The sequence below is a fragment of the Leptopilina boulardi genome, unplaced genomic scaffold, assembly GCF_019393585.1.
Source record: "Leptopilina boulardi isolate dan_hultmark-lab unplaced genomic scaffold, ZJU_Lbou_2.1 LbouV2_324, whole genome shotgun sequence".
Classification (NCBI taxonomy): Eukaryota; Metazoa; Arthropoda; class Insecta; order Hymenoptera; family Figitidae; genus Leptopilina; species Leptopilina boulardi.
Window position 1 is genome coordinate 2,358,398 of NW_026137890.1, and position 14,010 is coordinate 2,372,407.

The window sequence follows — 14,010 nt, forward strand, 5'->3', positions numbered from 1 at the left end:
CAGCTTCACTCGTAGGAACATGTCTTTGATATCTCCTTTGAGTCCAACCTTTTTTCTCCTGAATCTCATTAGCACTCCTACTAATGACCTCAGTAGATCGGGTTCTTTCATTAATTCATCGTTGAGACTTATTCCATCGGATTAAGCAGCCGCATCAAAGAGCAACCTCATTTTTCTTTTTTTGTTAGGATTAAATTGACCGAAGTGAGGAATGTACCACTCCCTCCCGGATGTGTCTTCAATTTGTAGTTTTTCAGCGTAGCCTTTTAATATTAATCTCTCCATCTCCGCACAATAATGACGGGCGTAAACGGGATCGCGATCTAATTTCCTCTCGAGCGTTTTGAGACGTAACAGGGCCGTGTTTTTACTATCAGGAACCATCATCTCGTCTTGTTTCCACAAGAGACCTGTTTCCCACACGGAGAAACCTTTAGGCCGACAGCCCTCCCGGTATGTCAAAAATCGTGTGCTGGTGGCGCTACTAGTATTTGGGAACTCAAAGTTTCCACAAACCGGGAACGCAGCGTGCCCGGTCTACTGGGCCGATGACGTGTCTGGTAGATGGGAAAATGAGAAGCCCGCGCGCATGAAACGCAGAAGGTTAGGTTATATCAAATAGTCACAAGTTGTAAAGCGTGGAAAAAGCGTGGATAAGTTTATTTTTATTTGTTGCACTTGCATATCTATATATAATATATATATATCAATTGTGTGATAGGGTATTCTAAAATTTTATAATGTGACTGATGGGTGATGCCCTCTGTGTACTATTTGTAAACTTAAATGCGAAATTAGAGAAAGAAGGAAAATGAGCTATTATTTTAAATACAAAATTTCTTCTTGCGACCAGCAGAATATCTCTATCGACGAAAAGGGAAACTTTGATTTTATAAACATATTTTTTCTTGTATAAATTCATTATCAATTACATATCATGTGGAGTGATTTAATTTGTGTTATTAAATAATGAATAGCAATCTTTAAAAGTGACTTTTATTTCATTTATTATCCCATTATACGGCAAGAGTATCAATTTGAATTTAAATTAAACAAAATTTGGCTTGCACGTGTGAACATGGTCCTTCGAGCCGGATAGGTTTGCCAACGGAAAGTTTGGTGAAATATACAGTAACTTATATTTATTTCAAAGAATATGAAAGTGCATTTAAAATATACTGGATTATCTTATCAGTGGTGATCGAACAGCCTGGTCAATTAATAAGATAAAGCAACTTCTCATTGGACGCTAAGAGCTAAGCGTGGGTCATTTGCATTGAGGCAAAGAAAATTATCAATTTTGGTCCATTCATTGGAATTCCGAAATTTTCACAAGGCGAGATACACTGCAAGTGCATCCGATTTTCAATTGCTTATTTATCAACGATCGGAATTCTGGAATTTGGAAAGCAGCGTCTACGCGGGAAAATTTGGGCGTGGGTGCGAGGTATTTACTTTTCACAACACCAAGGTGATCTTCACATCAATTTCGTAAGCGTATGTCAGTATTATTAACGTGTATTGTAACGATCAAATATTTTGTATTTCTAGTTGTAAATATTCTCTTTGAATTAAATTTTAATTAGCTATAATCATGACTAGCGAAATTGAAGCTCATCGACAAAGCCGTACAAATTGCAAAACAAGACTAACTAAATTTAAAACTTTTTTGGATAAATGTATAATCGAAAATACGGCGGTCGAGGAGATTCAGCTTCGTCTAAATAAAATGGATGAGAATTGGAAGGAATATGATAAAGCGCAATTGGGTCTTGAGACATTGGCTCCGAGTGCAAATCGTGAGATTGAACGTAGTGAATTTGAGGAAATTCATTTTAGATATTGTACTATGGCTACGAAAATGATAAGCGATCATAGACAATCTCTGTCACCGGAGCCAGGGTCTCATGGTGGGGAGGTGAATCACCTTACTCGCATAGCACAATTAGAGGCGGAGCTTAATGCTCAGCGTAAAAAAGAGTTAGTAAATTTGCGGGAACTTGTCGCGAGAAACACCACACCCAGCGATGAAACATTTGAAAAAGTGAGAAATATTCGTTTACCCACGTTGACGTTACCCACCTTTTCGGGTGGATATGGGGAATGGCTAGGGTTTCGCGATGCGTTCTCTGCAATTATTCATGACGATCCTTCAATACCTAAAATTCAAAAGTTGCGTTATTTGCAAGCAAAATTAAAGGGGGAAGCCGCGCAGGTAATTGAAAGCATCGAGACTTCCAGCGACAATTATGACGAAGCATGGGATCTTCTTAAAGAAAGATTTAATAATGAGAGGGTCATTATTCAAAATCATATGCAGGCAATATTCGATTTATCAATTATTAGTCGCGAATCAGTTACATGCTTGCGTACATTTTATGACGGGATACTTCGGCATATGCGTGCGCTGAAAGTCTTGAAAGAGCCCACTGACAGCTGGGATACACCCATGATATGCTTGCTTACTGCAAAATTGGATAAAGATTCTCGACGGGAGTGGGAAAAAGCGGTGAGTGGGAATAGAATGCCTAAATTTGATAGATTTCTGGAATTCCTGCGCGATCGCTGTCAATTGTTAGAAGCTATAAACGCTGGTTGTGGTGAGAGTAACAAACTGAATACAAGGCCGAGTAATAAATTGCAAACAAACAATGAAAAGAAATTAATAGGAAAATCCTTTTTAAATGCGCAACCAATAATTTCGTGTTATAATTGCAAAAATAATCATGTAGTCAATAAGTGTCCAGAGTTTTTGAATTTATCAGTGAATGATAGAAAAGAACTGGTAAAAAAAATAGGACTTTGTTTTAATTGTTTAAAGAAAAATCATTTAATTAACGAGTGTAGGTCTGGCAATTGTATGAAGTGTCACAAACGTCATCACACATTGTTACATAGAGATAATGTAGATACAAATTTGGAAAATAATTTACAGATTAGCAATAACGAAGGTTGCGCAAATCAAGCTAAAAATTTACATGTTTGCAATGCATCGGCGGTGATGTTGTCAACTGCAATCGTAGATATGTTTGATTGTAACGGGAAAAAACTCGAGTGTCGCGTTTTATTAGATAGTGGTTCCCAACCCAATATCATCACAACTAGATTTGCAAATTTGTTAAAACTAAAAACAAGAAAAACTAATGCATCAATTCAAGCAATTAATAATCAGGAAATAAATAGCTTAGAATGGGTATACGCGAAATTCCAATCAAAACACAATAATTATTCAATGAATTTGTCTTTTCTTATATTGCCTCATATCACAAGTAATCACCCTAGTATTCCTATAAATAAACAAATCCTAAATATTCCTAAGAACATCCCTCTTGCTGATTCAAATTTTTATAAGCCTTCACAGATCGATGCACTGATTGGCGCTGAATTATTTTACGATCTCCTCTGTACTGAAAGGATTCCATTGACACTCCCACGTACTCACCTGCAAAATACTAAGATTGGATGGATTGTTACTGGCAAGATCAACAATAGTGATCAAGGGAATCATGTGTCCTGTAATTTGATTCGGGATCAACTACATCAGCAAATAGAAAGATTTTGGGAAATCGAGGAACTTGTGGATGAGCGATACTTCTCCGCGGAAGAGGAAGCGTGCGAGCATCATTTTCGAGAAAATGTTCAACGCGAGCCATCGGGACAATATATGGTCCGATTACCACTGAAGGAGGAGGTGAAATCTCTTGGATCATCTTATGATACAGCTCGCAGACGATTCTTTGCTTTAGAGAAAAAACTCGAAAAGGATCCCAAATTAAAAAATATGTACCACCAGTTTATGCAAGAATATTTGGACCTGAATCACATGGAAGAAGTTAATTCGAATGAAAGGGATGGATACTTGATTCCTCACCATGCGATACTCAAGGAGAAAAGTCTAACGACCAAGTTGAGAACAGTTTTTAACGCGTCAGCCAAGACAAATTCAGGAGTGTCCTTGAATGAGGTGATGATGGTGGGACCAACCATTCAGGATGGAGTGATGGAGTTGATGCTTCGTTTTAGATTGCCCAAGATTGCCCTAGGAGCGGACACTGAAAAGATGTACCGCCAGTTTCTCATCCATCCCGAGGACAGAAAATATTAAAAAATATTTTGGAGATTTAATTCCAGTCAACCTATCAAGATTTTTCAATTGAGAATAATTACGTATGGAACATCTGCTGCCTCGTTTCTTGCAACAAGGTGTTTAGCGCAAATAGCCGAAGATGAAAGATCATCATATCCAGAAGCAGCGGTAGTTTTGCGTGATGATTTCTATGTAGATGACTTAATGACTGGGAGGGATTCATATGAGGAGGCTGATCGATTGGTCAAGGACATGATGGAATTGACATCTAAGGCGGGTCTTCGATTGTGCAAGTGGGTCTCGAATGATGCAAGACTTACCAATTCGCTACCAGATAGTCTGTCTAATTTACGCAAGAGTTTAAATGATAATCAAACCACAACAAAGACCTTGGGCATTGTTTGGGACACGTTTGCTGACGAGCTTGGATTTGATGTGAACATTAAAGAAGAATCAGAAGTCATTACCAAAAGATCAATCTTGTCAGAGACTGCTCAATTTTATGATCCTCAAGGGTGGATTGCTCCGGTTATCATCGTGGCAAAAATGGAAATGCAGCAACTTTGGAAAATGAAGGCAGGATGGGATGATACACTTCCGGAAGAGATGGAACGAAATTGGCGAGTTTTCCGTGATTAGTTGAAGTTGATCAATGAATGGCGTATACCAAGAATGGCTAAGATCATCAACGCGGAGGAGTTGCAACTCCATGGTTTTGCTGATGCTAGTCAGCGTGCGTACGGAGCTTGTATTTATCTGAGGTCATCAAATGGTGGAAGGCATCATTCCATGTTGCTCTGTTCTAAGTCAAGGGTGGCTCCAGTTAAAATCATCTCATTACCCAGATTAGAGTTGTGTGCCGCGGTGCTACTCATAAAACTGCATAAATTGGTAATAAGAGCTCTCAAGGTCAAATTCAGCAAAGTGACATTTTGGTCCGACTCAAAGATTGTTCTCAATTGGATCAATACACCATCGTATAAGCTAGAGACGTTTGAGGCTAACAGAATAGCTCAGATTCAAGGTGCCACAAATTCGGATGATTGGAGACATGTTCCAACAGAGGTGAATCCGGCGGATGTGATTTCTAGAGGTCAAATGCCAGCTGATTTCCTAATCAATCAATTGTGGAAGCAAGGTCCGATTTGGTTGAGAGAAGAAGAAGAAAACTGGCCTCCAAAATTCCAAGTAACGCAAGATAAACAAAAAAGTTCAGACAAAATTCAAGTATTAACTGCTGGGATCACTCAACGTTGGAATTTGTGGGACGCATATTCATCATTGAGGAAACTCATTCGAGTAGTCGCTTATTGCATCCGGTTTGGTCAAAATGCACTTCTAAAATTGCACGTTTAAGTCCCATAATGGAGAATGGCATTTTGCGAGTGGGTGGTAGATTGAAACATGCTGATCTTGATAATGATCAAATTCACCCTATCCTTATTCCTAAACGTCACCCTTTTACCATCCTTTTGATTCGCGATGCTCATCTTAATATGAAACATGCAGGAACTAATGCGACGCTGTATAATCTACGACAAAAGTATTGGATAATAGATGGGAGATTAGCAGTTTGTCAGGTAGTGACGTCATGCGTGATATGTCGTAAGGCTAGGCCTAGAGAGATTAATTATGTTATGGGTAATCTTCCAAGAGTAAGAGTTTCTGTTGCGAGACCATTTGAAAATGTTGGAGTGGATTTTTGTGGTCATTTTTTTATTAAAGAAAAAAGAACTAGAAATAGATCAAAATTAAAAGTATATGCGGCCATATTTGTATGTCTTGCCTCTAAGGCGGTTCACATCGAGTTGGTTGAGAACTTAACGACCGAAGCGTTCATCGGATGCTTGCGCAGATTTTTTGCGAGACGCGGAAAAGCTCGAGCCTTGTATTCAGATAGTGGCGCCAATAATGAGCTTAGGGACCTTCACGACTTTTTAAACTCAGAACAGGGAAATGCAAAAATTCAGCGAGAATTATCAAATGAATTAATTGAATGGAATTTTAATCCACCTCGGACCCCCCACTTTGGTGGAATTTGGGAGGCAGCCGTGAAGGCCCTTAAACATCATTTGCGAAGAGTGGTCGGCGACGCGTTATTGTCTTTTGAAAGTTTGAATACGCTTATGTGTGAAATTGAAGCCTTGTTAAACTCGCGCCCATTGACACCAATGTCCTCGGATCCAAAAGATTTAAATGTATTAACGCCGGGACATTTGCTTATCGGACAATCACTTGCAACTATTCCCACGACCGACCTTTCCACAATTCCTGTAAATAGATTGAGTATGTGGCAACATATTCAAAAAATCAAGGGAGATTTTTTGAAAAGGTGGGTGGGGGAATATCTTAATGAATTAAACGCAAAGAGTAAATGGATGGTTGGGGAAGGTAATATAAAGGTGGGAACATTGGTGACAATAAGGGAAGATAATATTCCACCGATGCATTGGTGTATGGGCCGAGTTGTTGAGTTGATTCCGGGTGATGATGTGTACTATTTGTAAACTTAAATGCGAAATTAGAGAAAGAAGGAAAATGAGCGATTATTTTAAATACAAAATTTCTTCTTGCGACCAGCAGAATATCTCTATCGACGAAAAGGGAAACTTTGATTTTATAAACTTATTTTTTCTTGTATAAATTCATTATCAATTACATATCATGTGGAGTGATTTAATTTGTGTTATTAAATAATTAATAGCAATCTTTAAAAGTGACTTTTATTTCATTTATTATCCCATTATACGGCAAGAGTATCAATTTGAATTTAAATTAAACAAAATTTGGCTTACACGTGTGAACATCAATATATATATATATATATATATTATACATATAATATATTATATATTAATATATAAACATGCCCGTGCAGGCAGCCGAGCTGAAAGCGCTCCAATAGTTAAACGCACTTCGATATGGAAAAGGTAGCCTGCCGACAGTGCGGGTATGTCACGCACCCGTTTTTTCGACAGAACGGGAACGCCACGCACCCGTAGTAAGAAGGCAAGCTTTCAAACTTGATGGTGGCGCTGTCTGCCTAGTTGCGGGGAGGTGGTCTAGCCAAAGGTTTCTCCGTGCAATTATTGTCGTCTGTTCTGAGGGTCGTGTCTTTTAGTATTTTGTAGGCCCTACCCTCTTTCTTTGATCCATTGTTTCCTGACATTAGGGAGCGTTCAAAAATTACGTAACATTTTTTGGGGGAGGGGGGGTCAAGCACTTTGTTACGGACAGCAGAAAAAATGGCGCTAATGTATGCAATAACGTGTTACATGGGGAGGGGGGGGGTCAAACTAGAAAAAAAACTTTACGTAATTTGTGAACGCTCCCTTACCCCGAGCGATTCAATGTTGAAATATTCCTTGACTAGGACATGAAGACTTTCATCTTCTAGCGTACACCCTTGGCTTTTTGTTTTGTCAGTCATCTTTGCAGTGTAAGACACGTTGTTGTTCATGGTCCGAGGCGTTGGTATGTTACCATCAGTCGGTCCGTGTATTACCCAGCCCAAATAAGTGCGTGACGCGGATAATGAACTTGATTTTACTACTTGTGTTTCCCTCGACACTATCAATGAGCAGTTATCTTGACCGATTAGAAGTCTAGGAATTACATCTGTATGGGGCTCTACATTTAATTTATTAGCGTTTCTGAATCTTCTAATAACACCCATTGTTAGAGTTTGTCTTAGAAGCGATAGATTTCCTACTGTATTAATATTTTTCAATTCAAATATTCCCCCATTGGAAAATATTTTAATGTTAACTCGTTCGCTTTCCATTTCTATTAACTCCGATTCCCCGATTCCCTTTAGATTCAACATTATACAAGGTCCCCTTGCTCCGATTCGATAAGCAATTTCCCGATCGATTAGTGAAGTCGTAGAGCCTTCGTCTAATAACGCAAATGATTTTATTTTCCCATGTGGACCTGCGATAGCTATCGGAATAATTTTTAGTAAAATCTCTTCCCCCAGTCATGATAAACCGCTCAGGTTCGCTATTGTTCTGTCGTCTGAAGCTGAATTATCCTGAGATTTATTTTACCTGTTTGACTCTTCTTTGATACAAAATGAAGCCGCTGGTGATGCCCTTTTTTACACCCATCAAACGAGCAAGATTTTTGAAATTTGCAGTTGCTTATTTTATGCGTCCTCGCAAGACATTTAAAACACGAGTTGGATTTACCAGCCCATTTCCAACGTTCGTTTACTGTCGCGTGTCCAAATTTCCAGCATACAGAAATGTCATGGCCAGTATTTTCGCAGAATAAACATTTTTTCTGTTTAGATTTCCTTTCTGGGGATTCCTTTCGTTTGGGCTTTTTATTTGGATGCGTTGTATCTGACTCGGAATTTGTAACTGTTGTCAGGATATTTTTGGTTGCTTTTCCCACGTTACCCGAAGTCCCTGCCACGCATGCTATTTCCGCTTCCCTGTATAGGAATTCTGATAGAATTAATAGTCTTGGCTCGTTACTTGGATTAGCATTTACGAATCTATTATATTCGTAAATCAACGCTGGTGGCATCTTAGCAATTATTTCTTTTAGTAGGTCGGGGTTGTGAAGGTGGCCGGTTTGTTTTAGACACTGCATTGCTGATACGCAGTTGCGAACTTTAGTCACGAAGCTGACAATGTCCGTTTTGGCCGTATACATTCGTGGGAGGGTTTTAATTTATGTCACTATTCTGTCGGTGATTCTATCCGCGTTGCCGAAGCGTAATTCGAGAGTTTTCATGATTGTTTGAGCGGAGCAGGCTGTTACCATTAGAGAGTCTACCGCATCCTTTGCCTCGCCTTTCAAGGCTTCAAACAAACGAGCTATGTTTTCAGTGTCTGAGAAACCCCCCAAATTGGAAGAAGTCTCAAATGCTCTTTTAAAACGGAGCCACTCCAAGCAGTCGCCAGAGAATTGAGGAAGTCCCTTTTTATATGTCAACCTATTAATAAGGTGTTGAGGATTGCACCCAGCAACAGTACTGGGTTCTCTCAGCTTCCTCATCGCTGAAACTAGTGCATTAGTAAATTCCCCTGTAGAAATGTTTAATTGGTTACTGTTCCCCCCTCGGTACCCCCGTGCTTAAGTTTGGTCCCGCAGGCGTAGATGCAACGAAACGTTCGGGGCGACCCTGGAAGTTGGGCCCCGCATGGGCAAGGGGCAAGGATCGTTCCGAACGATACTCCAAATCTGGCACCACAGGTGAGGGGGGCTGAGAGTGGTCGGGGCGATTCTCCCAAACATCCATTTCCCAGCGTCTCACGTTTGAGTTCGCCCTATCCCCTCGATTGCCATAAAGGGATGTGTAAGAATTCCTGTCCGACCCATCCTCCCCCAATTCGCGCGTCGCATTAAATTTTTCGTTTATTAACTCAAGTTCTATTCTTTCCCTTTCCGCTAAAAAGACCCTTTTAACACTCGCTCTCTCCTCAGCCGCCGCGACCACCAACCGTCTTTTCCTTGACCCAGATGAAGTTACAGAATTACTATAAGTAGAGTCACCCAAATCTCGGAATCCCTCAGCTACCCGGCTGCTTCTCGAAGACTCACCAGATCCGGTTGTCCGCAATTCGGCTCCTACGGGCAATGATCCTCTCTGACTTCGTCGATCAGTACCAGTCCCTCCAGGTCCAGGACCAGTCAGCTCCGTCCTCTCCGAGGTCCCTTCCCCAGGGGGATCCAAACCAGAATCTCCATGGGCTCCAACAAGGGGCTCTCCGGCTCGTGATCCCTGTCCGATCGCGTGGCTCTCACCATGTAAGTTGTCACCGCAATCCCCGGGTTGCTTATTCCTTGGACGTACACATTTCCTTTTTGCCTGATTCATTTGAAAGCCGACTGCCTCACTTATGAATGACTTTCCGGTTACTTGAGATATTCCCGGGTTTCGGCACCAATGTTTCAATGGAAGGAGATTTTAGGCAAAGGGTTTAGTCCAAAAGAAAACGATTACGTTTAAATTTAACTTTAGTTAGTTTACTTATATTTTGTGTCAAAGGTGTTTATGTGAATACATCTCAACGAATACTGAATATATTTTTCTTTTCTGCTCTTCAAATCTTCGTCCTTTTTTCCCCTTCCTTCCTCCATTGTTCACGCGCCGTTAAGTCTCGCTCCCTGTCTTGAAGGTAACGACCCATTGTTACTGAAAAGGCAGCAGGTAGCCGACTTTTGGGAACGGCTCGATGTTCGCAATTTTGAAATATTACTGAAAACAAGAAAGAGAAAACACCACAAACCCGAGTCAGCCCTATTTACATTCTGACTCTCAAATTTTATTTACTTATTCTAATTTTTTTATTTTCAGCCCAACTGAAATATTTTCATTTCAGTTGTCAGACAAATAAATCAGCCCAGTTGATAACCTTTTTAATCAACTGTCAGAGATCAGCCCAGTTGTAAACCTTTTTTATCAACTGTCAGATGTCAGACCAGTCGAGAGATTATTTCTTTCAAACTGACAGGAGCGTATATCAGTTTATTATTTATTTATTTTTTAAACTGAACAGCAGTTTCTCATCATGTGATGAAACGAATAGGACTTTACAAAGGATCAAATTCCAACACCAAAAATTACAATAACCCAAACGCAAAAAAAAAACAAAACCTAAATTACATTTTCAGAACAATAAAACAATAAATTTTTTGTACTTCGAACACTTCGAGAGATAAATATTTAAAATAATAATGTTGAAACTTAATATTTTTTAATCATAATTGTCTGTAAATTTAGATTAAGTTGTAATTTGATATTAGCTAAGAAATCTTAAAATCTCAAAACTTGTGAAATACAAATAAATAATAAAAATTTACCTATAATAATTTATTTTAAAAATAATTATTTATTATTTCATTATAATATAATAACTTTATTTACTATATAACTAAAAAAAATTTTTAAACCTATACTTTTTAGAAAGACTTTTTAAAAGTCTTTATTTCTGTTATTCATTAACTGTTTATAAACATGCCAATTAAAATCAATATTTGACAAGAAAAAATAACCATGGCTATCTTCTTTTTAATTGACGTTAAACGTTCCTTTGTTTTCTAAATTCTAAACAATAATTCTACACAGTACTCAAAGCTGTGAGAACAGCAGTCACGACTTCAAGCAAAGAATTTATTGCTACATTCGTAGCTCTGAATAATCTGTTGTCAACTAATATAAAACAAAACTCTGATTACTGTCAACAAAAGTTGTGATTATTTTCTGCGGAGCATTCAGTGCTGTGTGGAGAACTTTCAGAACTCTGGAATTTAATTTTTTGGTTTACACAGTAGCCCGTGCTGTGAGAAAAAATACTGAGTGCTTTCAAATTTTCTCCGTGTAATTTGCCCGATTTTATAGTAATTGTAATTTTCAATAAATTATAATTATTTATCTCTAATTGATTAATATAACAATAAATTTAATCAATATTATTTTATTTTATGAATTTGAAAAAACACCTTATAAAATGAAAATGAAATAAAAGTTGAAAAAATTATTTGAATAATTGTTTCGTTTACTCTCTAAATCTGAATTAGTAAAAATGTTAACTTTAATTAGTGACTCACTTTTTGCTCATGAATTAGTAAAATTTTACTAATTGTTAGTAAAAGTTACAAATAATTAGTAAAAATTTTCTTATTCATAAAAAAAGCGAGTCACTAATTCAAAATAGTAAACATTTTTACTAATTCAAATTTAGAGAGTAGAAAATGTCATAAAATGCTATAAATTTATTTTCAATAGTTTTTAAAAATCCTTCTTATTATATTAAGTTCTAAAACGACCGACACCGACCGACACCAAAAACAAATTTTTCGTTTTCTTTTTGAAGTTATTTACAGTTTTCCTTCAAAATTTGAAATCACATGCCTTACATACATGTCTATTCAAAAAAAAATGCCAAATTTTTTTTTGCGCGATTTTTTGCAAAAAAATTTTTTTGCAATTTTTTGCAATTTTTTATTTTTTTACGATAATAAAACATAAAATACGTCACTATTTTAAATCTCAGCTAAAAAAAAATTTTTTTCACAAAGTTATGGCGATATTCAATTTCCCTCATATCCTTCTTATTATATTAAGTTCTAAAACGACCGACACCAAAAACAAATTTTTCGTTTTCTTTTTGAAGTTATTTACAGTTTTTCTTCAAAATTTGAAATCACATGCCTTACATACTTGTCTATTCAAAAAAAAATGCTAAATTTTTTTTTGCGCGATTTTTTGCAAAAAAAATTTTTTGCAATTTTTTATTTTTTTACGATAATAAAACATAAAATACGTCACTATTTTAAATCTCAGCTAAAAAAAAATTTTTTTCACAAAGTTATGGCGATATTCAATTTCCCTCATATCCTTCTTATTATATTAAGTTCTAAAACGACCGACACCGACCGACACCAAAAACAAATTTTTCGTTTTCTTTTTGAAGTTATTTACAGTTTTCCTTCAAAATTTGAAATCACATGCCTTACATACATGTCTATTCAAAAAAAAATGCCAAATTTTTTTTTGCGCGATTTTATGCAAAAAAAACTTTTTGCAATTTTTTGCAATTTTTTATTTTTTTACGATAATAAAACATAAAATACGTCACTATTTTAAATCTCAGCTAAAAAAAATTTTTTTTTCACAAAGTTATGGCGATATTCAATTTCCCTCATATCCTTCTTATTATATTAAGTTCTAAAACGACCGACACCGACCGACACCAAAAACAAATTTTTCGTTTTCTTTTTGAAGTTATTTACAGTTTTCCTTCAAAATTTGAAATCACATGCCTTACATACATGTCTATTCAAAAAAAAATGCCAAATTTTTTTTGCGCGATTTTTTGCAAAAAAAATTTTTTGCAATTTTTTGCAATTTTTTATTTTTTTACGATAATAAAACATAAAATACGTCACTATTTTAAATCTTAGCTAAAAAAAAATTTTTTTCACAAAGTTATGGCGATATTCAATTTCCCTCATATTCTTCTTATTATATTAAGTTCTAAAACGACCGACACCGACCGACACCAAAAACAAATTTTTCGTTTTCTTTTTGAAGTTATTTACAGTTTTCCTTCAAAATTTGAAATCACATGCCTTACATACATGTCTATTCAAAAAAAAATGCCAAATTTTTTTTTGCGCGATTTTTTGCAAAAAAAATTTTTTGCAATTTTTTATTTTTTTACGATAATAAAACATAAAATACGTCACTATTTTAAATCTCAGCTAAAAAAAAATTTTTTTCACAAAGTTATGGCGATATTCAATTTCCCTCATATCCTTCTTATTATATTAAGTTCTAAAACGACCGACACCAAAAACAAATTTTTCGTTTTCTTTTTGAAGTTATTTACAGTTTTCCTTCAAAATTTGAAATCACATGCCTTACATACATGTCTATTCAAAAAAAAATGCCAAATTTTTTTTTGCGCGATTTTTTGCAAAAAAATTTTTTTGCAATTTTTTGCAATTTTTTATTTTTTTACGATAATAAAACATAAAATACGTCACTGTTTTAAATCTCAGCTAAAAAAAAATTTTTTTCACAAAGTTATGGCGATATTCAATTTCCCTCATATCCTTCTTATTATATTAAGTTCTAAAACGACCGACACCGACCGACACCAAAAACAAATTTTTCGTTTTCTTTTTGAAGTTATTTACAGTTTTCCTTCAAAATTTGAAATCACATGCCTTACATACATGTCTATTCAAAAAAAAATGCCAAATTTTTTTTTGCGCGATTTTTTGCAAAAAAAATTTTTTGCAATTTTTTGCAATTTTTTATTTTTTTACGATAATAAAACATAAAATACGTCACTATTTTAAATCTCAGCTAAAAAAAATTTTTTTTTCACAAAGTTATGGCGATATTCAATTTCCCTCATATCCTTCTTATTATATTAAGTTCTAAAACGACCGACACCAAA

The 14,010-nt window shown here is 36.2% G+C and overlaps 3 protein-coding genes across 3 annotated transcripts; all 3 read left to right on the plus strand.

Annotated features, from left to right (window-relative positions):
- The first annotated feature begins 1,594 nt into the window (after positions 1 to 1,594).
- On the plus strand, positions 1,595 to 4,726 carry LOC127284360 (uncharacterized). The gene is made up of 4 exons (XM_051309755.1): positions 1,595 to 2,785; positions 2,936 to 3,193; positions 3,320 to 4,062; positions 4,132 to 4,726. Exons 1-4 carry the CDS (start codon positions 1,595 to 1,597, stop codon positions 4,724 to 4,726), a joined length of 2,787 nt encoding a protein of 928 aa, XP_051165712.1.
- Positions 4,727 to 4,759: 33 nt separating this feature from the next.
- On the plus strand, positions 4,760 to 5,443 carry LOC127284361 (uncharacterized). The gene has a single exon (XM_051309756.1). The coding sequence runs from the start codon at positions 4,760 to 4,762 to the stop codon at positions 5,441 to 5,443; it is 684 nt and encodes a 227-aa protein (XP_051165713.1).
- Positions 5,444 to 5,451: 8 nt separating this feature from the next.
- On the plus strand, positions 5,452 to 6,594 carry LOC127284362 (uncharacterized). Its single transcript, XM_051309757.1, has one exon. The coding sequence runs from the start codon at positions 5,452 to 5,454 to the stop codon at positions 6,592 to 6,594; it is 1,143 nt and encodes a 380-aa protein (XP_051165714.1).
- The last annotated feature ends 7,416 nt before the right edge of the window (positions 6,595 to 14,010 follow it).